At 39.3% G+C, this 27964-nt stretch overlaps 1 protein-coding gene across 2 annotated transcripts; it reads left to right on the top strand.

Moving 5' to 3' along the window:
• ZFP1 (ZFP1 zinc finger protein) lies at positions 1-26978 on the top strand. 2 transcript variants are annotated; one of them, XM_071209063.1, is made up of 6 exons: positions 1-156; positions 8689-8792; positions 9814-9872; positions 11511-11990; positions 23279-23405; positions 25105-26978. In XM_071209063.1, the coding sequence occupies exons 4-6, from the start codon at positions 11769-11771 to the stop codon at positions 26181-26183; spliced, it is 1428 nt and encodes a 475-aa protein (XP_071065164.1). In that variant the 5' UTR covers positions 1-156; positions 8689-8792; positions 9814-9872; positions 11511-11768; the 3' UTR covers positions 26184-26978. The 2 variants fall into 2 exon arrangements, with proteins under 2 accessions (XP_071065164.1, XP_058135680.1); XM_058279697.2 differs by lacking the exons at positions 8689-8792; positions 11511-11990 and having other exon boundaries at positions 2-156.
• The last annotated feature ends 986 nt before the right edge of the window (positions 26979-27964 follow it).

Raw genomic sequence — 27964 nt, 5'->3', positions numbered from 1 at the left:
CTGCGACTGCGCATGTGCACTTTTGTGAGGGCGCCGGAGGCCGCCCTTCCCCCACCCCAGCCGAGAGTGGGCGACTGGGCCCCCGTCTCGTGTGTCCTCGCCGCCTCGCTCCGTGACCCGACCTGGCACTGAGCCGTGACTGGGGGTGCCCTCCAGGTACAAGGGAGACTGCTAGGCGGCTCCGCGGGGCTGGGGGCCGACGGGCCGGGGATGTGGGATGGCCTCGAGCCCGCGCGGGGTGGGAGCCCAAACTTCGGCGACTCGCAGGCAGCGGTGACCCTCGGGGCTGCCGCGCGCTCCTCCGAGCAGGGCGGGCGGGGCGGCCTGGCGGGACCTGCGGGGACAGGGACCAGGCGGTCGCAAGACTTCCCCTTCCTTTGTCAGGGGAGGCGGCCCCGCGAGGCGGCGAGGGCACCTGGCCGTGCGCGAGCGACTCCGGCGGCTTTGGGGGACGCGCGCGTGACCAGGCCCCGGCGGCGCGGGGCGAGGCTGGGGGCGGGGCAGGCGCACCTGGCGGCACCCGGGCCTGGCGGGGTGTGGCGGGAGCGCTGAGAGCCTCGGCGTGTTGCCCGAGGCGCTCTGTGTGCCCAGGTGAATAGCTGTGGGCGCTGGCAAAAGTCATTTCAGCAAAACGTTCAGCGAATCCTCGCATGTCTCCTGTGAGGGTCCTTATCTGCGCCTCGGAAAAGCAAAGTGATTTATCCAAGGTCACGCAGCGCGCTGACAGTTTACTTATAGGGGTGTCAGATATGTTTTCACTGTTTTTTACCTTTGCTCACTTGGTATTTTTGCCATGCAGATGTTTTGAGAGTTTCTCTGTACCTGAATTTGCTGTTCTTTCCCTTTTTGGCACCCAGAAGCCTGCCACTTTGATATTATACAAAGGTTTTCCAGGGTCCCCTACTAGGACTTTAGAACCAATTGTATTATTAAAAAGTTTGTGTTGATACATTTATTGCACTGGTTATTACACTGGTATTGCACCAGTTATTACACTGGTTGTGTTAAATTAGGAGGAAAGGGCTTTTGATGTCTGCAATTCCCGTACACCTTGTCGTTTGTTCCAAGTCTTTGTTCCTGTTCCTCAGCAGCCTTTCATAATTTTGTTCATAAAAGATTTTCCATTTTTCTTAATTCCTTCTTCTTGCCTTTGGAGATGCAGTCTTTCCCCCCTTATTTTGTCTTTTTTCTCTTATATTTGTTGGTATTTCCCATCTATTTTGTGCATTTGGGATTTCTCCTCCCCCCCTTCATTAGCTTCACTATTCACTTTCTGTTTTTGTTTTCAAAGAAAACTCTTTTAATGCCTGTAGGATTTGTACTGATGTCTCCTTTATTATTCTTGATATGGCTAATTTGTGTATTTCATTTCTATTTCCATTTGGCACTTTGGCTAGAGGTTTATTAATATTTTTAATCTTTCAAAAAAACAGCTTTTGTTTTCATTGAATTTTTGTATTTTTCTGTTTCGAATTTACATGATCTTTACTCTTATGTTTATTATTTCCTTACATGTGCTCATTTTGTGTTTAATTAGCTCCTCTAGTTTTTTAAGGTGGAAGCTGAGAGCTTTAAGACCTTTCATATTTTTTTTAACATAAACCGTGTAATACTATAAATGTCCCTCTATATTCTTTTTTTTGTTAAGATTTACTTATTCTCCCCGCCCCCCGCTTGCAGCTTTCTTTGCTGTCTCTTCTCCGTGTCCATTCGCTGCACGTTTTTTCAGTATCTGCTTGTCTTCCTTTTGTTGCGTCATCTTGCTGCGCCAGCTCTCCTTGGTGCACGGGCGGTCAGTTCTTGGCAGCGCATGGGCCAGCTTTGCCTTCAAAACGAGGCCTGGAATACAAACGGAGGGCCTCCCATAGGATAGACCAGAGCCCAACTGATTGAGCCACAGCTGCTTCCCTCTATGTTTTTCTTTAGCCATATTTGTATGTGTTGTGTTTTCATTTCCATGCAATTCAAAATATTTTTAAATCTCCCTGTGACTTCATTTTTCACCCATTGGTTATTTAGAAATGTTTAATTTCAAATGTTTGAGGATTTTCCAGATCTCTGTTACTGCTATCTAGTTTAGTTCTAGTTTGGTTAAAGTATATACTGTGTTACAGTTTCAGTTCTTTCAAATATGTTGAGCTTTGTTTTGTCTGAGATAGATCTATTTTAGTGAATATTTTTGTGTACTTAAATGTGTATCCATAAGAATAAAATGGATTGGGCTAGTTGATAATATAGTTCAAGTCTGCTATATCCTTACTTTGTTCTGTATCTACTTGTTCTGTCACTTTACTGAGAGGAGATTATTGAAATCTCCAGTGATGCTTTTAGATTTATTAATTTAAAAAATTTTACTTCTGTTGGTTTTTACTTCTTGTATTTTGAGGCTTTTTTTTTTTTTTTTTTTGGTTATATATGTATTAGGATTCTTATGTCTTCTTGGTGATTAGACACTTTTATTATGTGATGTCACTTGTCATTCCTGGTTATATTTCATCTGAAGTCTATTTTGTCTAAAATTAATAGAATTACTCCAGCTTTCTCTTGATTAGTGTTTGCAAGCTATCTTTTTTCATCCTTTTACTGTTTTTTTTTTAATATTTCTCTCCCCTCCCCCCACCCCGGTTGTCTGTTCTCTGTGTCTATTTGCTGCATCTTCTTTGTCCACTTCTTTTGTTGTCAGCGGCACAGGAATCTGTGTTTCTTTCTGTTGCGTCATCCTGTTGTGTCAGGTCTCCGTGTGTGCAGCACCATTCCTGGGCAGGCTGCACTTTCTTTCACGCTGGACGGCTCTCCTTACGGGGCGCACTCCTTGAGTGTGGGGCTCCCCTACGCGGGGGGCCACCCCTGTGTGGCACGGCACTCCTTGCGCGCATCAGCACTGCACATGGACCTCCCATGTGATAGACGGATGTCCTAACCACTGGGCCAAGTCCGCCGCTCCCTTTCACTCTTAATTTATGTTTTTATAATTAAAGTAGGCTGCTTATGCACAGTATATAATTTAGTCTTTTTTTATCCTGGTTGACAATTTCTGTCTTTTATTAGTGTGTTTATACCAATTATTGATGGGGTTAGATTAAAATCTATCATGTTTTTTTTTCTATTCATCTGTTTTTATTTATTTTTCTACCTACTTTTGGATTAAGAATTTTTATGATTCTCTTTTATCTCCACTTTTGACTTATAGTTTACGCCACTTTAAAAAATTATGTTACTGGTTGCCCTAGGGTTTACAATGAACATATTGTGGACCTAAATTATTTACTGCTTCATGTTTAGTATAACATCCTTACAACAGTATACTCCCAATTCCTTCCTCCCATCTTTTAAGTTAGTATTGTCATACATTTTTCTTTTACATGTGCTTAACTCACAATTGCTACTGTTTTTGCTTCACATCATTAGTTATCTTTTAGATTGCTTAAAGTAGGAAAAATGTGTATTTTATATATTATGTCTTCAATTTGACCATCTCAGCGCGTATTGCTCTGTGTTGATTGGGGTATCTGTCTGCTATCATATTCCTTCTACCTGAAAAACTTCTTTTAACATTTATTGGTAGTGCAGGTTTACTGGCAATGAATTCTTTTCTCTCAATTTTTGTATGTATTTAAAATTTTTACTTCACTTTCTTTTTTTGAAGTATTTATTAATATTTGCTAGGGATAGAATTCTGGGTTGATGATTTTTTTTCTTAAAGCGCTTTGAAAGATTTTGCTATATTTTCTTCTCACTTTTATAGTTTCTGGTGAGAAGTTGACTGTGTTTCTTTGTTTGTCTGAAGTTTGCCTTTCCTCATTTTGCTTTCAAGTCTTTCAAGTTTTATTTATTTCTCTCCCCTTCCTCCCCACCCCAGTTGTCTGCTCTCTGTGTCCATTCGCTGTGTGTTCTTCTGTGACGGCTTATATCCTTATCAGCGGCACTGTGAATGTGTTTCTTTTTGTTGCGTCATCTTGTTGTGTAGCTCTTTGTGTGTGCGGTGCCATTCTTGGGCAGGCTGCACTTTCTTTTGTGCTGGGTGGCTCTCCTTATGGGACGCACTCTTTGTGCGTGGGACTCCCCTGCATGGCATGGGACTCCTTGCGCGCATCAGCACTGCACATGGGCCAGCTCCACACGGATCAAGGAGGCCTGGGTTTTGAACCGCAGACCTCCCATGTGGTAGGTGGATGCTCTATCCATTGGGCCAAGTCCGCTTCCCTTGACTTTTGTTTTCAGTGGATGATGTGTATGTATACAGGTGTGGATTTTTTTTTTTTTAAGATTTATTTTTATTTATTTAATTCCCCTCCCCTCCCCCGCTTGTCTGTTTTCTGTGTCTTTTTGCTGCGTCTTGTTTCTTTATCCGCTTCTGTTGTCATCAGCGGCACGGGAAGTGTGGGCGGCGCCATTCCTCGGCAGGCTGCTCCCTCCTTCGCGCTGGGCAGCTCTCCTTACGGGTGCACTCCTTGCGCATGGGGCTCCCCTACGCGGGGGACACCCCTGTGTGGCACAGCACTCCTTGCGCGCATCAGCACTGCACATGGGCCAGCTCCACATGGGTCAAGGAGGCCCGGGGCTTGAACCACAGACCTCCCATGTGGTAGACGGACGCCCTAACCACTGGGCCAAAGTCCGTTTCCCGGATTTTGGTTTTTGTTTTTATTTTTTGGTATTTATCCTCTTAGGGTAAATTCTCTGACCTTTTTGGATCTGTGGTTTAATATCATTCATTATTTTAGGAAAATGCCCAGACATTATCTTTTCAGGTATCTCTTCTGCTCTGTTCTCTCTCTCTCTTCATTACATGTTGGTTAGAACATTTGATATTGTCCCACATTCCTCAGGTGCTCTTTTTTTTTTTCCATTCCACTTTTTGTTTGTTTGGGTAATTTCTTTTGACCTAACTTCAAGTTCATGGAAATTTTCCTTGGCTTTGTTGAGTTTACTGAGCTGTTGAAGGTATTCCTTCATCTTTGTCACCAAGCTTTTCTAGCATTTCTATTTGATCCTTTCTTGGAGTTTCCATCTCTCTGCTGAAGGTTGCTATTCATGCCTGTGACCACCTTTTCCATTAAAGCATTTATCTCGTGAACCATGTTTTGTTTTTGTTTTATTTTTTTAATTCCCTTTCTGATATTTCAGCAGGTGAGCCATTCCTTGAGTTGGGTTTTGTTGATTGCTTTGATTTTTTTTTTAAGATTTATTTTTTATTTATCCCCCTACCCCCATTGTCTGCTCTCTGTGTCTGTTCACTGTGTGCTCTTCTGTGTCTGCTTGCGTTCATGTCAGTGGCACTGAGAATTTGTGTCTCTTTCTTTTTTTTTTAAAGATTTTATTATTTATTTATTTCTCTCCCCTTCCCCCCACCCCAGTTGTCTGCTCTCTCTGTCCATTTGCTGTGTATTGTGTCTGCTTGTATTCTTGTTCAGTTACACCCAGAATCTGTGTTTTGTTTTGTTGCAAGAAAGATTTTATTATTTATTTATTTCTCTCCCCTTCCCCCACCCCAGTTGTCTGCTCTCTCTGTCCATTTGCTGTGTATTGTGTCCGCTTGTATTCTTGTTCAGTTACACCCAGAATCTGTGTTTTGTTTTGTTGCATCATCTTGCTGTGTCATCTCTCAGTGTGTGCGATGCCATTTCTGGGCAGGCTGCACTTCTTTCACGCTGGGCGACTCTCCTTATGGGGCACGCTCCGGGGGCACACTCCTTCCGCGTGGGGCTCCCCTGTGCGCGGGACACCCCTGCATGGGGAACACCTGGCAGGGCACTCCTTGTGCACATCAGCACTGCTCATGGGCCATCTCACCACACGGGTCAGGAGGTCCTGGGTTTGAAGCTTGGACCTCCCATGTGATCTTGGACCTCCCGTGTGATAAGTGGATGCCCTGTCCATTGGGCCAGATCTGCTTCCCTCTGTGTCTCTTTTTGTTGCGTCATCTTGTTGCATCAGCTCTGTGTGTGTGTGGCGCCGTTCCTGGACAGGCTGCGCTTTTTTTGTGTGAGGCAGCTCTTCTTTCAGGGCACACTCCTTGTGCATGGAGCTCCCCAGACACGGGGGACACCGTTGTATGACATGGCACTCCTTGCATGCATCAGCACTGTGCATGGGCCAGTTTACCACATGGGTCAGGAGGCCTGGGTTTGAACCCTGAACCTCCTGTATGGTAGGAGGATGCTCTGTCAGTTGAGCCAAATCCATTTCCCTGCTTTGATTCTTTTTTTTTTTTTCAAAGATTTATTTTTTATTTTTTATTGTCTCCCCTTCCCCCCCCACCCCGGTTGTCTGATCTCTGTGTCTATTTGCTGCATTTTCTTTGTCCGCTTCTGTTGTTGTCAGTGGCATGGGAATCTGTTCGTTTTTTTGCTGCGTCATCTTGTGTCAGCTCTCCGTGTGTGCAGTACCATTCCTGGGCAGGCTGCACTTTCTTTCACGCTGGGCGGCTCTCCTTACGAGGTGCACTCCCTGCACATGGGGCTCCTGTAGGGACACCCCTGCGTGGCAGGGCACTCCTTGCGCGCATCAGCACTGCGCATGGGCCAACTCCACACGGGTCAAGGAGGCTCGGGGTTTGAACCGCGGACCTCCCATGTGGTAGACGGTCGCCCTAACCACGGGGCCAAGTCCGCCGCCCTGCTTTAATTCTTGACAGTGGGTTAAGTCTTGCTCTTTTGGGGTGTTGCGTAATGTTTAAGTGAAGGCTTGATATCGTGCAGAAAGGTTTATTCAGATTTTTTTCTTGACTCCTTTGTGTTTTGTTTTGTTTTGTTTTGTTTTGTTTTGTGTGTTTTTGTTTTTGCCCCTTATAGGCAAACTTAAATTATACTGGTATGAAGTTTTCATGGTAATCTCTTACATATTGTAAATTATCTGTGTATCTTGTGTTTAGTTTCATTCTCCTTTTACAGTTCCTAATATGATTTTATTTGTCCCTGAAGTCTTTTTCTATTTTTTTTAAGATTTATTTTTTATTTTATTTATTTTTACCCATCCCTTTGTTCTTTGCAATTGTTGTGTCTGTTCACCTTCCTTGTTTCTTTGGGAGGCATCAAGAACCAAACCCAGGACCCTCGATCACTTGAGCTACTACCATTCCCTGCTTTGTTGCATCTCATTATGTTTTTCTTCCTGTGTCTTTTGTTGTGTCATCTTTTGTGTCAGCTCTCTGCACCTGCCTTTCACACCAGCTCTCTGTCTTCTTTAAGAGGCACCAGGAACCAAACCAGGGACCTCCTATGTGGTAGCTGGGAGCTCAATCACTTGAGCCTCATCTGCTTCTCAAAGATTTATTTTATTTGTTTATCCCAACCCCTTTGTTGTTTTTCATTTGCTGTGTCTGTTTTTTTTCCTGGTTTCTTTAGGAAGCACCAGGAACTGAACCTGGGGCCTCTTAATGTGGGAGGGAGGTGGCTTAGTGCTTGAGCCACCTCTAATCCCTTGAAGTCTTTTTATTTTAAAAACTCTTGACAGATTTGTCTTTTTTATTAGTCTTCTCTAAGAAATATCTTTTAGGTTTTATTGATCTATAATATGTTTTTTAGCTTGAATAATTTGTTTTATTGTCTTTTTATACTTTCTTCGGGCTTATGTTCATTGTATTGTTGAATTGAGTACTTAATTTTAGCCATTTTTAATATCTGTGCAAGCTTTTAAATGTTTATTGATTTCTCTCAAAGTACCATATTTGTTGCGTACCACAACTTTTAAAATATTATTTTCATTCTAAATATTTTTGCTTTTCCATTATATAGTCCTCTTTTACCCACAAGTTACTTAAGATTACTTTTTAATCTTCAGATATGTGTGTTGGTTTGGATTATTTGTAATTTGATTTCTAGCTGAACTTATTTTTGGTTAAAGTATTCTCTATTATATTGATTCTTTAATATTTGTTGATTCTTTCTTTGTAACAATAATTCCTTTATCACTGAGAATGCCAGTATTAAAATTTCATTAGTCATATTATAATTAAGAGATAAAATTCTCATTTTTTTCACTTCGTTTGTGCAAATCAAATCAAATAAGGTTCATACATTATAATCAGATGGTATGTCATTAAGTCTCTTACTGTATAGGTTCTCCTCCATTTCTTTCTCTGTCTTTTTCTTGTAATTTATTTCTGAAGTAAACCAGTCATTTATCCTATGTAGTTTTACACAGTCTAGATCTTGCTGACTCCATTTTTTGGTGTCATTTAACATGTGCGTCAGTCTCTTAAATTTCCTATAAAGTGGTTGTCAGATTTCATCAGATTTAAATTTGACTAAAAATTAACCAAAAGTCTTAAGAGGTACTATTGTGTTCTTCCATCAGGAGTCTGCCTTGACTTTCTTTTTGTACTATTTCTAGCCACTGATGATCATTGCTTAGATCCATCATTTAATAATTAAGCTATTAGAATGCTGATTTTCTAACTGTAGCATTTGTCTTCTCCTCACTAGTTGTTGAGTCTGAGACACAATTGTGTAGGGAAAATATTTTTGTCTTATATTTCAATGCTTTTAAAATATATTTCAAAGTTATGTGAAAGACACTTTTATCCTTAAGTTATTTCTTTCCTTTTTTTTTTAGGTATTAGGGGCCAGGAATTGAACCCGCACCCTTGTATGTGGAAAGCCAGTGCTTAACCACTGAGCCACATTGGCATCTGAGTTGGATTTTTTGTTTGTTTTGCTTGTTTTTTGTTTTTGTTTTTGTTTTCAGGAGGCACAGGGAACCGAACCCAGGACCTCCCATGTGAGAGGAGGGTGTTCAACGGCTTGAGCCACATCTGCTCCCTGAGTTATTTCTTTATTGTTATATATAGGGTAATTTATTTTTCCTGATGTCCTCCAATCTGTTTTCTATCTGGTCAGTTTAGACTATTTATATTTTTTATGATTTCTGATACTTGGGTGCATTTCTACTATCTAATGTAGTGCTTTATAATTATTATTGGTCCTACTTTTTTTCCTTTGTATTTTTCTCCATTTCTGCTTTACCTTGGCTCTTTTTTTTTTTAAGATTTATTTATTTCTCCTCCCCCCCTTGTTGTTTTGCATTTGCTGACTGCTCTCTGTGTCCATTCATTGTGTGCTCTTCTGTGTCTGCTTGTCAAATCTTTAGGTGTGGGAATGGATCCTGGGACCTTCCATAGTGGGACAGAGGTGTTCAATCTTTTGTGCCACCTCAGCTCCCTAGTCTGCTGTGTCCCTTATTGTCTCTCCTCTGTGTCTGTCTTTGTTGCATTACCTTGCTGCTCCAGCACTCTGTGTGGGCCAGCATTCCTGCATGGGCCAGCACTCCACACAGGCAGCTTGCCTGTACCAAGAGGCCCTGGAAATTGATCCCTGGGCATCCTATATAGTAGACGAGAGCCCAGTTGCTTCAGCCACATCCGCTTCCCACCTTGGCTCTTTGGAAGTATATCCTACTTTCATTCTCCTAATAGTTATTAATGTTAATATCTTAAATTCAAAGAAGTTAAAATGCTTTAATTGTGGTCTCCTCGCTCAAGTTTTCTTTTGCTTTCAAGTTATTTTAGTTCCATTCTGTTTTTAAATTGTTGCTATTATTTTTGTCTTGTGTGTTTATTTTGCTTTACTGGCCTGTTTACTGCCTTCTTAGAAAGTTCCTTGTCAATATCCTTATGACCTTGTGAGAGTCTCAAGTCTATTGGTGGGTGCTGCCACTGCCTGGTCCTTTCTGCTTTTTCTGAAATGACAAAGGTATCATCCCCTGGGTTAGTATTTTCCCAAGTGATGTAGGGATTTCTAAACAGGTAATTCTAGGAGTTGTGACACAGGTCAGATCTTTAATAACAATGTCTTCCTTTATCCTCTATTCCAGTTCTGCCTTCATAGTTCTCTGCCTTTACCCAAAAGCTACAGAACATGAACAAGTCCCAGGTGAGTTGTTGCTTACTCCTCATTCTCTTTCAGTGCATTTGAGGAAGTTTGTAAGGGATCAGACAGTGAGATAGGAAATTATAAATGAGTAAAACTCAAAGAAAACGTAGTTAGGGATAACTGGTCAATACCAGTAGCAACAAGACAAACATTATGTGACTTGCATCGATTATGAATGCCAGTTCTGTAGTTCTTTAGCCTTAGGTTTGAATAAATTGTAAGGGCCTTCGTATAGATGGTGTTTTGGACAGCATCCCTAAAAACAACCCAAATAAGTAGTTATCAGTTTGTTTGTGGCTGATTCATATACCATGCTTCAGTAGAAGTGCTAAGTATAATTGTTTATATGTTATTTTTCTACCAGATTAGCTTGCTGCCAAAGAACTCTTAAAATATGTAGGTGTATGTTCGAAAATTTCCTGTGGAGAGCAGATGTAGCTCAAGCAGTTGAATACCTGCTTCCCGTGTATGAAGTCCTGGATTCAATCCCCCAGTACCTCCTAAAAACAAAGAAATGAAAAAACCACCTCTCACTTGGGAGCATATGTAGCTTAGTGGTTGAGCTTCTTCTTAAAAAAATTTTTTTCCATATCCCCCACAGTTGAGCATTGTTATTGCTTTTTTGAGTAGTTTTTGAGAGTTTCTTTAGGCATATGTATGCAAGTACAACTACAGGTAATAATAAGATTGCATATTAATCACATTGTTTTGTGCATGTGTGTTTCTTTCAACGGGATATCATCAAAATCTTTATCAGCACACAGTGTTTCCTTATTCTTTTTGTTTCTCATTTTTTTTATTGTGTACTATAACACATATACAAAGGAATGTTGTAATAACATGTATAACATTGTATACATTAAAAAGAAAATAATAAAATGGGCATCTGTATACCCACCCAGGCTAAGAAATAGAGCATTACCTACTCTTTATAATGCATTCTCTTCTTGATTCCTCCTCATAGGTAGCTTCTGACTTGATATTTTTCTTGCTTATTGCCTTGGTTTCTTAATGGTTGTACCACTTATGTATGTATCCCTACTCAGTATAAAATTTAGTTTTAAAATCTAAAATGGGAATTTACACTACCTTGTTTTGCATTTCTTTCTTTCTGACTGGTGGAGGTAGTTTTCCTTCAGACACATGAGATCTAATATGTCCTTTTATGCACTCATGTACCCTTTATCTAGATTTAGGTTTTTTATTTGTTTCTTTATTTTTAATAATTACTTTTTAAAATTACATTAGCCAGTGTTAGAAAGAAGAAACCACCTGTGCATTGCTGGCAATATACTGATACAGCCTTACTAGGGAGCAATGTGATAATACTTTTCAAGCAAGCACAAATCTAGCTGTGTACAGAAATTTTGCCACTATTGGACAAAGGCTTCCAGGAGAAGATGAGCTGAATAGGGTCTCTAGGTCATAACCTGGCTTCAGCTTTCCTGAGAGTTTACAAAAGTCCCATTTTGGGAAGTCATTGTCAAGGTCATGAGTAAGTCCTCAGAAACACAGGGCTCAACCTACTTGGGCAATCTGGCAGGGTCCAAGTGAGAATCAGGTATTGAATGTCTGACAGAATATAATTATTAATAGAAGGACTGGGCTCTTCTGTATTTTTTTTGCTTCTCATCTCAGTGGTCACCTGCCAACTCTAAGGAGTAGAGGAAAGCAGAAGACTTCTGTGGGATACAATGAGTATCCTTATCTGATCCAAGGCAGCTTGTGCGGAGGGAAGAAGCAGATGTCATCAGCATATGTTCGAGAGAAACCAAACCAAGTTCAGATAAGAATCTGGGGGAAGCGGACTTGGCCCGATGGATAGGGTGTCCGCCTACCACATGGGAGGTACACGGTTCAAACCCCGGGCCTCTTTGACCCGTGTGGAGCTGGCCCATGCACAGTGCTGATGCGCACAAGAAGTGCCCTGCCCTTCAGGGGTGTCCCCGCTTAGGGGAGCCCCATGTGCAAGGAGAGCCACCCAGAGCTAAAGAAGGTGCAGCCTGCCCAGGGATGGCACCACACACGGAGAACTGCACAGCAAGAAGACGCAACAGAGGGAGACAGAGATTCCCAGTGCTGCTGATGGGGATGGAAGCAGTCACAGAGGAGCATGAGGTGAATGGACAGAGAGAGCAGACAAGGGCGGGGGGAAGGGGAGAGAAATAAATAAGGGGTAAATCTTTAAAAAAAAAAAAAAAAGGATCTGGGCCAGGCTCAACCAAGCCTTCTGCACTCAGGTTAAAAAGGCAGTACGATAATGACAACCCTCAAAATGCCTGCTTTTGAATCACACTGTTCCAGTCTACACTGTAAGCACCTTTATACAGAAGAGAATCACTGCTGTGCTGTGATCTCCCTTCAAACTCCTCCTAGGGATTTCCTCTGGTCATTCTGATTTCCCCTTGCTGTGTCTTTGTCCTTTTTGGGTTACTCTCATCTTGTTGAAGTATATTCTTCAGTAGCTTTTATTTTATTTTTTAAAGGTACTTAGATTATTTAATGTTACCTAAAAAACAGGGAATTTCCATATGTCCCACTCCCTACCCCTCCCACATTTTCCCACATTAACAACATCCTTCATTAATATGGTACATTCATAACAATTGATGAACCCGTTTTGGAGCATTGCCACTAAGCATGGATTGTAGGTTATATTGTAATTTATACTCTCTCCTGCACAATTTTGTTGGTTATGGTAAGATATATAAGGGCCTGTATCTGTCGTTACAATGTCATTCAGGGTAATTCCCAAATCCTGAAAATACCCCATATTACACCTGTTTAATATGGGGGTACTCCTTCCCCTCAGAACTTCTAGTGGCCACAGCCTCCACATCAATGATATAAGTTTTTTGTTTTGTTTTTTAAGATTGATTTATTTATTTCTCTTCCTTCTCCCCTGCCCCGGTTGTCTTTTCTCTGTGTCCATTTTTTTTGCTGCGTCTTTGTCCGCTTCTGTTGTTGTCAGTGGCAAGGGAATCTGTGTTTCTTTTTGTTGCGTCATCTTGTGTCAGCTCTCCGTGTGGGTGGCGCCATTCTTAGGCAGGCTGCACTTTCTTTCACGCTGGGCGGCTTTCCTTACTGGGCGCACTCCTTGCACATGGGGCTCCCCTACGTAGGGGATACCCCTGTGTGGCACAGCACTCCTTGAGCACATGAGCACTGTGCATGGGCCAGCTCCATACGGGTCAAGGAGGCCCAGGGCTTGAACCGCAGACCTCCCATGTGGTAGACAGATGCCCTAACCACTGAGCCAAGTCCGCTTCCCGATATAAGTTCTTATATTGCTAGAATCACATTAAGTCTGTAGTAGAATACCAGTAAGTCTACTTTTTTTTTTTAAGATTTACTTTATTTATTTCTCTCCCTTTCCCCCCCACCCCAGTTGTCTGTTCTCTGTGTCTATTTGTTGTGTGTTCTTTGTCTGCTTCTGTTGTCATCAGCGGCACGGGAATCTGTTTCTTTTTGTTGTGTCAGCTCTCCGTGTGTACGGCACCATTCCTGGGCAGGCTGCACTTTGTTTCGCGCTGGGTGGCTCTCCTTACGGGGTGCACTGCTTGCACGTGGGGCTCCCCTATGCGGGGGACACCCCTGCATGGCATGGCACTCCTTGCGCACATCAGCACTGCGCATGGGCCAGCTCCATATGGGTCAAGGAGGCTTGGGGTTTGAACCATGGACCTCCCATGTGGTAGACGGACGCCCTAACCACTGGGCCAGGTCCGCCGCCCATCAGTAAGTCTACTTTAGTCCATTGTTCATTCCCTCATCCTGAGGATGCTGGGATGGTGATGCCCATTCCACCTCTTCCTGAGAGGGGGCTTTGATTCCATAGAGCAGTTGGATGGGACTATCTTGCTTGCAGTTGCAGATTCTCTGTTCCTTAGAATGGTCGTTGTCCATCATCATATCCTTGTTTGTTGTCCTGAATAAGACCAATGAACTGGAGAGAGAGTAGATATTGCAAGTCTTTTGAGATTCAGAGCCCAGCTGGCACATGGACAGACCAAAGATTTAAATCTCTTGGATGTACACCTATCAACACTAGTACTAATTATAGGTTCAAATAGTAGGGGCAGAATGAGCCGTTTGTAGGGAAACCACAACTGAGTCCAACTCTGTCACAATCGGGGAGCATAAATTCCAAAGTAGGGCCCACTGGCAGGGCACCAAACTCCTGAGCTGTCTGCCCTGCCTGTAGTGTTTGGTTCCTTCTTGACAAAGGGTAAATGAAGGGTAAATATTTTTAGATTTCGCATTTCTGAAAATGTCTTCATTTTGTTCTGGTGCTTAATTGATAGTTATGATTGCGGACTAGTTAAGATTGTGGATTTGCCCAATTCTTCTTTTATTTCTGTCTGTTTTTCCTTGCTGTAATTTGAAGTGAGGTTACTAACGTTTAGGATTATTCTGTCTTCCTGATTGACCTTTTTATCATTTGGAAATGTCCCTTGTCTGATATAAATATAGTTATACAGGCTGATTTATAATTTTTTATGTATTTGTGGTATATCTTTTTCCATTCTTTTTGTCTTGACTTCTTTGGGTTTTATATTTATGGTGTATTTCTTCTAAATGGTGTGCAGTGGTGGTTTTTATTAATATTTTTCTTACTGATTTTATGATTAATTACAGGTATAGTTGGATTTAAGTCTGTTATCTATTTGTTTTTATTTGTCCTATCTGTACTTATTTTCCTTTGTATCTTTTCTTTTTTAAAGTGACTACTCCAGAAATTACAGCATATAACTTTACTGATCATCTTGAATTAATATTATACTCATTAATTAATGAGTTAAATTAATATTAACCTCATCCAATGAGGTTTTAATTTCTATTATATTTCAGTATAATAGAAACTTATAACTCTGTTGCTATTTATATCTCCTCCTTTGTTATCACTATTGTCATGGATCTTACTTTTATGTGTTATACCCCCATTCATTATTAGTATTTTTGCTTTAAATAGTAATTGGTCTTTTAAATACCATTAATTGTCTTACATTTACCCATGTATTTATCCTCAAACTGCTGTTAATTCTTCTGTGTTTTTTGTTTGTTTGTTTTTAAGTTATTTTTCTTTAGCCTTAGTGTTTTATTTTTACTTCGGGTCTCCTGGCAGTGAATTCTCTCAGCTTTTGTTTGTCTGAATGAGCCTTTATTTTCCTTTCCTTTTAAATTCATTTTCACTGGATATAGACTACTAGCATTGTTTTGTTTTGTTTTATTTTCCAGTACTTTAAAGATGGCATTCTGTTACTGTCTGGTTTCTGTTAAGAAATAAGTCTTAATTTTTATTTTCTGAAGTTAATGCATCTTTTTCTTCTGGCTACTTTTAAGGTTTTTTGTCTCTGGCATTCAGCAGTGTATGATATATCTAGGTATGATTTTCTTTATATTCTGTTTGGGCTTTGTTGATTTTTCTTGCTGCCTTTTATCAAATTTGGAAAATTCTCAACTATTATTTCTTGAAATACTGTTACTGTCCCATTCTCTTTCTCTTCTTTATCTGAGACGAAATTATCCTTTTTTGGTTCTTTTACTGTTTTAAGCAGTTATGTGCTCAGATTTTTGGCTACACTCCACATCTCTCTGCTTCTGTTTGGTTATTTTCTGTTGACTTATCTTCAAGTTTAGAAATCCAGTCTTTTCTGTCCAGTCTACTATTAAATCCACCCAGTGAGGTTTTAATTTCCAATAATACATTTTGCAGTTCTAGAATGTCCATCTGATTCCTTTTTATAGATTCCAGTTCTTTGTTGAAATAGTCTCCTGATGCATCCACCTTGTCCTTTCATTTTGTTTTCTTTTACTTTACATTTAATCTGAAGTCTTTGCTAACTCTAAGACATGAATTATCTCTATGTCTTTGTCTTTTGACAGTTTATCTCTTGATTGTTGGTCACTTCACCTGTTCTTCCAATTCATGCATGTCTAATAATTTCAGTTGCTGTGCTGGCTATCTTGTATTCTACCTAATTCTCTCTAAAGAATATTAAGATTTGTTATGTCAGTTAATTATTGGCAGATGAGTTTGATCCTGCTGAGGCTTAGTTTTAGGATTTGCTAGTGTGTGTCTACTTCTGCTATGGCATAGTCCTTTCTGAAGGGTATGGTACTTACTTCCAGGGCATGACCTTTCTGACACCTGTTTGCCAGAGTCTCTATCCTGGCAGAGCCCCAACTGCAGTATCTCCCCACCACTGTGTGAGCCTCTCAAATCTTTGTTTAATTCTGTCTCATATTTGCTGCCCTCTGCTAGCTCTCCTGGAGACTTAATCTCTCTCTGTACCTGGTAGTCTGCAGCCAAAGATCTGAGGTGTATATTTTATGTAGATTTTAAGGGCATTGTTACCATGGCTTCCTTATCTCCATTACTTTGTCCCCCAGATCCCAATTGCTTTGTAGCCCTAAATGCCAGTACCAGCAATACTCTCATTTTCTATTTGGGCTCAATTTCTCTGTGCCATGGTTTAGAAAATGTCCTTAGGGTTATTTTGCTAGATATAAAATTCAAGATTGGTAATATTTTCCTTCAGCACTTTCAGATCAATGTGAATGTGAAGCACACCTTTATACGTTCTGTCTTTTGATGATTATAGCCCTGCAATGGTTGGTCTTCAGTGCCTGCAAATGATTGTTTTGTTTATTTTGTCCAACTTTCATGAATTTTCAGAATCTTGAAGTCATTGCTTTATTTATTTATTTTTAAGATTTATTTTTTATTTATTTCTTTCTCCCCTGCCCTGGTTGTCTGCTCTCTGTGTTCATTCGCTGTGTGTTCTTCTTGACCCCTTCTGTCCTTATCAGTGGCACCGGAAATCTGTGTTTTTGTTGCATCATCTTGCTGTGTCAGCTCTCCATGTGTGCAGCGCCATTCTTGGGCAGGCTGCACTTTCTTTTGCGCTGGGCAGCCCTCCTTATGGGGCGCACTCTTTGCACGTGGGGCTCCCCTATGCGGAGGGCAGCCCTGCGTGGCATGGCACTCCTTGTGTGGCATCAGCACTGCCCATGGGCCAGCTAAACACGGGTCAAGGAGGCCCAGGTTTTGAACCGTGGTCCTTCCATGTGGTCGGTGGATGACCTATCTGTTGGGCCAGGTCCACTTCCTGAAGTCATTTGCTTTTTAGTGTTGTGGTCCAGAAATCCAGGGCCTTTTATTTTATTATCAGAATGTGGCCTGTTTTGTTCTCTCCTGAAACTCACATGCTTTTTTCCTTGTACCCAGTTTTATTAGTCTATGTTCTCCAGAGAAACAGAACCAACAGGGTGTGTGTGTATGTGTGTGTGTGTAAAGAGATTTTTTTATAGGGGATTGACTCATGACAAGCATGGGTGGGTAAGTCTGAACTCAGTTGAGCTGGCTACAAGCTTGGAAAGTCCAGTAAAGATGATGTTGAAATCCTTAGTTCAAATATGCCAGGGAAGTTTGCTGCCTAGAAATTTCGGCAAGAACAAATATTGAAGTTAAGGCAGAAATTCTTCTTCTGACCTCTGCAACCCTCAATTCTGACTTCTGTTGCTGAGGGCAGCCTCCTTTGTTGACTATAGGTACAGGTAACTGGTTGTAGATTCAATTTCTATCCATGAAATACCCTTTTACTAACAAGCAAGCCAGTGCTTGACCTAACAGCTGGATACCCTCACCTAGCCAAGTTGACAAATGAAATTAACCATCACACCAGTGTTCTGAAATTTCCTGATGATTGTTTTTTCTTTTCTTTCTTTGTTTCTTTTGGTCTGGTAGTTCATACTTTTTTTTTTTTTTAATTTTCTTACCTTTTTTGTTTGAATTGGAAAAGTGTGAAAAATGAACATAAAACAAATGAAATCATACTGGTTCAAACCATATTAAATTATCATTTTTGTAATAAAAATAATTGAGTATCAGCAATTTTAATACTACATACCATGGAGATATTGTAGGTTCAGTTCTTGACTATTAAAATAAAGCAAATATCACAAAAATGTGAGTCTCAGGAATTTTTGGGTACATATGAAAGTTATGATTACGTTATACTATAGTATATTAAGTGCAAAAGCTTTATGTCTAAAAGAATTGTGTACATTACCTTAATTAAAAAATGACTTTATTGCTTAAAAAAATGCTAACCATCTTCTGAACCTTCAGCGAGTCATAATCTTTTTGCCAATGGAGGATCTTGCCTTGATGGTGATTGGCTTCTGACTGGTCAGGGTGATGGTTGCTGTATTAGCACCCAAAAGTGTGCTGATGCGAAGTACCAGAAATCTGTTGGCTTTTTTATAAAGGGTATTTACTTGGGGTAAAAGCTCACAGTCCCAAGGCTGTGGAAAGTCCAATTCAAGGTAACATAAGATGGACTTTTTTACCAAAGTCAACTGTGATTTGTTGAAACAAGATGGCAAGCCATCTCTGCTGGGTTTCAGCCTTCCCCTCTGGGCTTATTCTCTCTCTCTTCTGAGACTTTGTGGGCCCACCTTCTTCCCAATCTCAGTTGTAGGCTGGCATAAGGCTTGTCTCAGGGATTCCTCTCTCTTTTGGCAAATGGCTCATTTCTTTCTGGGCCTTCTTTATCAGGCTAGCTATTCTGTTCTTTTCCCAAGGTCAGCTGCAAACTATCAGGCAAGTGGCTCATCTATCCCTGGGACCCCAGGATCAAAAATAACAGAGCCCTCTCTTCCAGGCATGTCTTCTTGAGTGAGTGTCTGTTTATATCAGCCCACCAAGGGGGTAGGGACTCAACGTAAGTCACACCATACTGATGTGGTCAAATCAAAGCCTTACTCTTAACAGGTTATTTAACCAAGGACCCCTCAACTGAATCCATTATAATCAAAGAGTTTCACACCCAGAAGAATAGATTAGTTTACAAACATAATCTTTCTCTTTTGGGATTCACAAAAATAATCTCAAACTGTCACAGTCACTGCAGGTTGAGGTGGCTGTGGCAATTTCTTAAAACAACAGTGAAGTTTGTTCCATTGATTGACTCTTCCTTTCACAAAAGATTTCTCTGTAGTATGTGATGCTGTTTTATAGCATTTTGCCCACAGTAAATTTCTTTCAAAATTGGAGTCGAAGAAAAAAAAGAAAACAAAACAACAACAAAAAAAATTGGAGTCAGTCCTCTCAAACACTGCCACTCCTTTATCGTACATTAATGTAATATTCTAAATCCTTTACTGTCATTTCAACATTGTTCACTGCATCTTCATCAAGAGTAAATTCTGTTTCAAAAAACCGCTTTCTTTATTCATCCATAAGAACACCTCATCCATTCAAGTTTCATTGTGAGATAGCGGCAGTTCATTCACATCTTCAGGCTCCATTTCTAATTCTAATTCTTTTGCTGTTTCCACCACATCTGCAGACTTCCTCCACTGAAGTCTTGAACCCCTCATACTCATCCATTAGGGTTGAAGTCAACTGCTTTCAAGCTCCTTGTGAAGGTTGATATTTTGGCCTCCCATGAATCACAAATGTTTTCAATGGCATCTAGAATGGTGAGTCCTTTCTGGAGGGTTTTCAATTTACTTTGCCCATATCCACCAGAGGAATCACTCTCTATGGCAGTTACAGTTTTACAAAATGAATTTATTAAATAATTAGACTTGAAAGTTGAAATGACTCCTTGATCCATGGACTGCAGAATGGATGTTGTATTAGCAGGCATTACAACAGCATTTTCTTGTACATCTCCATCACTTGGGTAACCAGTTGTATTGTCAACGAGCAGTCATATTTTGAAAGGAATTGTTTTTCTGAACAGTGGTTCTCAACAGTAGGCTTAAAATAGTCAATAAAGCATGTTGTAAACATGTTTGCTGTCATCCAGACTTTGTTGTTCCATTTCTAGAGCACAGATTGAGTTGATTTAGCCTAATTCTTAAGGACCGTAAGATGGTAAATAAGTATTGGCTTCAACTTAAAGTCACCAGCTGCAGCAGTTCCTAACAATTGAGTCAGCCTGTCCTTTGCAGCTTTGAAGTCATGCATTGACTTCTCTCCAGTTTTGAAATTCCTTGATGGCATCCAGTTCCAATACAGGGCTACTTTGTCTGCATTGAAAATCTGATGTTTAGTGTATTCATCAGTCATCTTACATGGATCTTCTGGATAACTTGCTGCAGCTTCTACATCAACACTTGGCTGCTTCACCTTGCACATTTTTTTTTAGGTACCGGGGCTGGGGATTGAACCTGGGACATTGTATGTCGGAAACTGGTGCTCAACCACTGAGCCACATCGGCTTCTCTGAGTTGCTTTTTTCATTTCTTTTGCTTGTTGTTTGTTTTTTGTTTTTGTTTTTGTTTTTTTTTTAGGAGGTACTAGGAACCAAACCTCTGGCCCATGTGGGAAGCAGGCACTCAACTGCTTGAGCCACATCCACTCTGTTGCCATGCATATTTACATTACAGAGACGACTTCTTGCTGTAAACCTCATAAACTAACCTCTGCTAGTTTCCAACTTTTCTATGCAGCTTCCTCACCTCTCTTAGCCTTTACAGAGTTGAGGAGAATTAGGGCCTTTCTCTGCATTAGGCTTATGGCTGGTTTGATCATCTAGCCACTAGAACTCCGCTTTCTCCATGGTAGCAGTAAGGCTCTTTTGCTTTCTTACTCATATATTCACTGGAGCAGCACTTTTCATTTCCTTCAAGAAATTTTCCTTTGCATTCACAATCTGGCTAACTGGAATAAGTGGCCTAACTATAAAACCTAACTCAGCTTTGACATGTCTTCCTCACTAAGCTTAGTCCTCTCAAGCTTTTGATTTATAGCGTGAGACATGCGACTCTTCTATGTGACCAGTTAGATCCATTGTACAGTTAATAATTAGCTTAATTTCAATATTAATATGTCAGGGAAGTAGGGAGGCCCAGGAGAGGAAGAGAGAAAATGACCAGTGGAGCAGTCGGAACACATAACATTAATCAATTAAGTTTACCGTCTTATATGTGCACTGTTTGTGGTACCCCAAAACAATTACAATAGCAGCATCAAAGATCACTGATCACAGATCATCTTAAAAGATGTAATAATAATGAAAAAACTTGAAATATTGTGAAAATTACTGAAATGTTACACAAAGACATGAAGTGAGCACATGCTGTTGGGAAAATCATATCAATAGACTTTCTTGATGCAGGGTTGTCATAAAACTTAGATTTGTTAAAAAAAAAAAAGCAATATCTGGGAAATGCAGTAAATTAAAGCATACTATAACAAGGTATATTCAACTTAATAGCTACCACCTAAAATTATACCATCCAGTAGTAAACCCTCCTTATTTTGGTATATTTGCTTCTTTAAATTATATATACTGAAGTTTTCTTTTTCCTTTCTATTACACAATTTATATATAAATCTGTCTCTTACTTTCTCACTGTTGCTTTATTACGGCTTTGCCCTCGCCAGCATTTGCTCTCTCTTTGCTTTAGTTCACCTCATTGTATTCTAATGCCTATTGACCATTCTTTTTAAAGCTTATTCCCTTCCCTTAGAGAAGTCACTGTTATAGGTTTTGTGTGGGTCTATCTAGTCCTCCTCTTTTTTAAATACTTCCATATGGATTCATAGAATTATATAGAATTTTTGGGTCGTGGTATATGCATATTTTTGAAATTCTGTTTTAGCTAATTATTGATGTTCCTGGGCCTTTTATTTTTAGGTATTATGTTAAGATTGCCTTTCATAAAAGTTTATATATTAAAAAAATAAAAGACCTCAGAGTTTTGCTTTTATTTTTATAATAGATTTTAAACATTTTTTTAAAGATACATAGATCATAAAAAAAATTTTGCTTTTAACAAACATTTATCCCGTTTTTATTTATTTTGTTACTAATTTTTGATCCATTTTTCTCTTCTACCAATCTATCAATATATTACCATGCTTTTTTAAAGATGTATCTTACTCTTTTTCTGTGCTTATTTAAATGTGCATTTTAAACAAAGTTTAAGGTAAATCAGAATTAAAACCTTCCTTCATTCAATATTTATTTTAAAAACATGTTTTATGCATTTATTTACTGACTAATTGGCTTATTGTGTCCAACTAATTTCTTGCTAGGTTTGGTTTTCTTCTTTTTGGAGTACAGAGGTTGAGGGTAGTAATACGTAGCTTATTGTGTTCCAGTCATAATTCTAGATCAGGGGTCGCCAAACTAAAACCCATGGTTTTTGAGAGACTGGCGATATAAAAATGGCTTTCGTCTTTTTTAAAAGTTGGGGAAAAAATCAGAATTTTCATGACATGAAAATTACATGAAATTCAAATTTCAGTGTCTGTAAATCAAGTTTTATTGGAACCCAGCCGTGCTCATTTACTTACACAGTCTTTGTGGCTACTTTTGAGCTATAATGACAGAATTGAGTAGTTGCAGCAGAGACCATATGGTCTGCAAATCCTAAAGTATTTACAGCTTAACCTTCCTAGGAAAAGGTTGCTGGCTCCTGTTCTAGATGTTTTCTATGCTTTGAAGATATTCTATCATTTCTTTATTTTCTGGCTTCCATTGTATCTGTTGAAAAGTTAACTGTGTTATTGTTATACCTTTCCAGTAATATGCCATTTTTCCTGTGGGATTTTTGCCATTTTTATTATGATATTTTTTTGTGTGTTTATTTGGCTTGGATTTAATGGTGTTCTAACTGTGACCTATTGTAAGCTGCTTCACCTCAGCCATCATCTCTTCAAATATTGCCTGTGCTTCACTCTTGCTTTCCTACAGGGGCTCCACTTGTGGTGATTTTATTTCCCATCTTTGTTCTTACTGTACTTCAGTGTGGATATTTTTTATTGACCTATCTTCAGTTTATTAATTATTTCTTCATTTGTGTCTCATCTGCCGTTCAACCAGTTTATGTATTATTAAAATAGCCTTTCTACCATTTTTATGGCTTGGACATGTTGGAGAGATTTTGACTTGTACCTATTATTTTGTCATTAAATATTTGTCTTTGAATATTGAGAGTTTTCATTTGCTCTTTAATATTGTCTAATTTATACCACAAAAGTAATGCTAATTTGATAACATTCCTTCTTTTGCAGTTTTACATTTAACTTTATATGAGATTCATCACCACATTGATAGCATCTTACTTTATATTTATGATTATGTGCTTGTCTTCCTATACACATGTTGAGAGCATACAAGGTGTTTTATTAATCTTGGATACACATCAAACATGACAGTACAAAAGATATAGGGGAATCTAAACAAATGTTTTAAATGTTTCTAAAAAAGACCTTGGAGACATGACAAAACTTAGTAACAAGATGTACAATTGGGTCTTCTATAAATTTTCATGTTGACTGCCTCTTGTACAACAACATGGTAAGAATTAAGTTTTCAGACATCCTTTCCACGTCACAAAATGCTGATCTTTTCAGAATGAATAGCAATATGCCATTTCAGGGATCGGTTTCGTTTACGGATGTGACTGTGGACTTCACCCAGGAGGAATGGGAGCAACTGGACCCTTCTCAGAGGATCCTGTACATGGATGTGATGCTGGAGAATTACAGCAACTTGCTTTCAGTGGGTAAGGATAGTTTTCAGGTGTAACTCAGTGTTTACCTGATAGCATTCAGGTCCTTCTTAATTACCAAAAGTTAATGGACTTCTCAATTACTAAATGGATTAGGCCTTGAGCTCCAGGCATTCCAGCTGAGAGATGATCCAGCCCCTGAAGTTCTACCTTCTTTATTTTCAGGGTCTCTGAAGTCCAACCAGTTGGAGCTAAGTCCCTTTAGCAAGTTCTCTGATATTATCAAACCAGATGTGATTTTCCTGTTGGAGCAGTGAGAAGAGCTGTGGATAGCAGAAGTAGAATGGCCAATTCAGAGCTTTCCAAGAAAGAGATGGAGGGAGAGAAGGAGACTCAGATAGACAGAAGCCAGTGGAAGTAATATCCCAGAGATTGCAAATGGGTTGGTACCTTTGAAATATTTTTCAGGAATCCACTTTTCAACTTCCTAAACCTTCAGAGACGGCTGAAGAGAGACCTGTACACCTCAGAGCTCTGAATCATACCTCCAAAAGTCACTCTCTTCCACCTTAATGTTTGTAGATATTTGCCTCTCACACCTGAGGCTTGAATCTGATACTCGCCTAACATACCTTAAACCTTTCTGTTGTGATTACTTGCTCTTTCTTTAGTATTCTGAATTTGCCAGAATGGTGACTGTTATATTTCAGCACACATTAATTGTGGTGGCCTGTGGGAAGATAAAAATTTTTAGTATAAGAGTGATGATGTTGTCCTGGACACAGATGGCAGCAGGATCAGGGAGTCAGGAACAAACAATAATAACACAGATGAAAAGAAAGGTTATTAAAGATTTGGTCAAAATTGGGTATTTTGATTCTTAAGATCATTTCAAATAAAACCACATATAAAAGCAGGCTAACACTAGCTTGGAGAAGAAGTTAAAGATAATAAAAGAAGAAAAGTAGGATATGATGGTGAAAACATGTTCACTATCAAGTAAGGTCAGTATAGAAATAAAAGAAAAACCAGTAGCAGCAGCAGCAGCAACAAATCATTCTATTCTAAGGATGGCTTCCTCTTCCATTTATTTTTTATTTTCTATAGAATGTATGAGTTCCTGGTTCTTGTCATTCCCTGGCAAAAGAGTCTTTAAAGATTTGAAGGTCCTCCAACAGAATTGTCTCTGCAAACCTGTGAAAAATGCTACCTTTAGATGCTATTTTGGTACAGACAAGAATATACAAGAAAGAGCTGAGAAGCATGTAGTCTAGTCCTGATCCTGCCCTAGTAATTTAGGGAAAAGGTGTTGGTTGCTACACTCAGATCTGCCTAGGTAATTTTCCCTAACTTCTTTACTTATTTTCATGGAGTTGGTGCTGTTAGGTGTTCTTGAGGACTCTTTGACTCTCCTGGAATTGCCAGCCTTCACATATCATTTATGCCCTGTTTACTGCCCTCAGATTTTATTTCATTTTCTCTACTTGCTTTTGAAAGTCATTTTTACTCTGACAGTATGACTTGTGTCCATTGACAGTTTCCATTTCTTTTTACCACAGCATTTTATATTTCTGTATTTTTCCTTTAAAATTTGAGATCCAAGGAAATTTTTCACTGGGGATTTTTTAATACTGGGAGACTGGGTCACAAACTAAAGAGTCAGTTCTACAGTAGAACATTTGTGATGACTTCTCATTCTGTAACATCATAGTGAAGGGACTGGCAACATTTTTTTCCCTGTGGTCTTTCCTAGAAGTGTGGAAGGCTGATGACCAGATGGAGAAGGACCATGGAAACCCAGATGAGCAGACAAGGCAATTTATAATCCTCAAGAACCAAACACCAATTGAGGAAAGAGGTAATTCCTTAGGAAAAACATTTACGCACAGCACAGACTTTGTTTCTTTAAGACATGTACCCTATAAATATGACTTATATGAAAAAACTTTGAAATATAATTCAGACTTACTTAGTAGTAATAGCTATGCAAGAAAGAAAGCTGATGAGTGTAATGGATTTGAGAAAGCACTCCTCTATCTGAAGCAAGAGAAAACCCATACTGGAGTGGAATACTCTGAATATAATAAAAATGGAAAAGCCCTCAGCCATAAAGAAGCCATTTTTAAGCATCAGAAAATTAGAAATTTGGTCCAACCTTTTATTTGTAATTACTGTGACAAGGCCTTCAGCTTTAAGTCACTCCTCATTAGTCATAAGAGAATACATACTGGAGAAAAACCCTATGAATGCAACGTATGTAAGAAAACCTTCTCACATAAGGCAAACCTCATTAAACATCAGAGAATTCATACTGGGGAGAAACCCTTTGAATGTCCTGAATGTGGAAAAGCTTTCACCCACCAGTCAAACCTGATTGTACACCAGAGAGCACATATGGAGAAGAAGCCCTATGAATGCAGTGAATGTGGCAAGACATTTGCCCAGAAGTTTGAACTCACTACACATCAGAGAATTCATACAGGAGAGCGGCCCTATGAGTGTAATGAATGTGCAAAAACCTTCTTCAAGAAATCGAACCTCATTATACATCAGAAAATTCACACGGGGGAGAAACGCTACGAGTGCAGTGAATGTGGGAAATCTTTTATCCAGAACTCGCAACTCATTATACATATGAGAACTCATACAGGAGAGAAACCCTATGAATGTACTGAATGTGGGAAAACTTTCAGCCAGAGGTCAACGCTTAGACTGCACTTGCGAATTCATACAGGAGAGAAACCATATGAGTGTTCTGAATGTGGGAAGGCCTTCAGCAGGAAGTCCCGCCTCAGTGTCCATCAGAGAGTTCATTTAGGCGATAAACCCTGAGACTGCAACAAGGTTGGGCTCTGGGAAACTTGTCCACAAGAACCCTTCTCCAGGGGTAGAAACCTCATGAAGGAACTTAAAAAATATGGGGATTCATACTGAGGTACAATCTATCAACTTAAAAATGTATAAAAATAGGATCCCATAAGAACAATATTGTACTGCAATTTAGAAATGATACCCAGCTAATGAATACATTTCAGAATACATCCAGTTGTATATAAACATGCCCGGCTAGCTATATTACAGGGAGCCTTTTTAAAACTTTGAATAAATTGAATATTCCAGGCAGCAGTATCAAGGATATATAAACAATATCCAAAGTATGTAGTGATTATGTGTGAGATTATGCCATAAGAAACAAATTATATGTTTTAGATCTGCACATGTGAATTGAACACAGTCACTGGGAGTTTGAAATTCTTGTCCTCTGTGATAATTAGGACACATCAAAGATTTTCCATACTAAACATCACATGTGTTTTTCAATACCCTTACAACCTAATATGCATTCCAAATGAGATATGAAATATATTCACCATTTTAAAGTAGCATGTAGCATATCTTTTCTCCTACTGCTTGCTAGCTTACATAAATTGGAATGGACGTTTTTACTGAGATGCCTCTTCAATAAACAAGACAATATTGTTGAAGATTTGACCTGCCTCTGAGTTTGATGATGATTTTGTAGAAGTAAGGATGAAACACGAGAGGTATTAGAGAGTGAATGGAGGCAGATGTGGGCTGTGTTGTACAATGTGCACCAAGAATAAAAAAATAGGTGTCTAAAGAGAATGTCTCCATCTGTTGTACTCTTGTTATTTTTCAGAGGAGTATTTATATACAATTGCATGAGTATTGCCAACAAATTGTATAACCCAAAAATCACCTGTAGTTTTATTTGTGTGTTGCCCTGTTTCTCTTAATATTTTAGGTATCATCTTGCAAAAACTGTTAGGATGATTATGTAGTTCACAACTGTTAGTTATGTTTCAGTGTTTAGAGGAAAATTTATTTTATTTTGAGAAACTGTCAAGAGAGGTCTGTTTTCTTTAAAATTATTTTTTTAAATTTCCATGTGCATAGTCCACTTTAGGAATGAAGTTGTTTAAAGAGGTATTCCTACTTTCTTGAGTTTCATTGTAATCACCCTAAAACATTTGCTTTGGAACTTAATTTATGGTAAATTATATCTTTCCTTTAAAAATTCACAAAAGCAAATACATTCTAAGTTAAGTTTTTTGGTGATCTCTCCATATATTGTTTCATGATTAACATAAAAACATCTCTTTTGCATAAGTAGATACACCATATTAGGCTCAGTTCCAGGTTCACAGTTCAGGCTTTCCTTATTATTCACAAATCATGCATTAGAATTTTAAACAGCAGCGATAAGTATCCTTTTTTCTTATTAGTTGTTTTAAAAGGTCCTTGTTGTGCTGTGACTACATATAAAGATGTATGAAATGACTTTCTGAACAAATTTATCTGAACATCCATAGTTCTGTAAGTCTTTGTCTTTCTAAGTTGTCATCTTCCCTGCTAACGGTAAGGAAACAGGCAAAGCTTTGTTTCATACACTGCCCTTGGAAATGTAAATTGTGACAGCCTCCTTGGAAAACACTGTGACCCTGTCTTTTCATATTAAGAATATACACACTCTTCAACCCAGGGGGTCTTACTTCTGAGAATCTTTCCCCCCAAAAAAATATAAAGTTCCAGTACCTAAGATTACATGTTTATCAGTGTATAGTGTTGTGTTTTTTGGTAGGGACCAAATA

The sequence above is a fragment of the Dasypus novemcinctus genome, chromosome 18 (assembly GCF_030445035.2).
Source record: "Dasypus novemcinctus isolate mDasNov1 chromosome 18, mDasNov1.1.hap2, whole genome shotgun sequence".
Lineage (NCBI taxonomy): Eukaryota > Metazoa > Chordata > Mammalia > Cingulata > Dasypodidae > Dasypus > Dasypus novemcinctus.
Note: the sequence above shows the minus strand (reverse complement) of the source record. Positions and strands in the feature narration are given on the sequence as shown.

Excerpts from the sequence above, each read along its gene's own strand:
- ZFP1 (XM_071209063.1), top strand. The coding sequence starts at position 11,769 with ATGCACAGTGCTGATGCGCACAAGAAGTGCCCTGCCCTTCAGGGGTGT. Across the intron at positions 11,991-23,278 it reads CAGTCACAGAGGAGCATGAG|GGATCGGTTTCGTTTACGGA; the intron begins GTGAATGGACAG and ends ATGCCATTTCAG. Across the intron at positions 23,406-25,104 it reads CAGCAACTTGCTTTCAGTGG|AAGTGTGGAAGGCTGATGAC; the intron begins GTAAGGATAGTT and ends GGTCTTTCCTAG.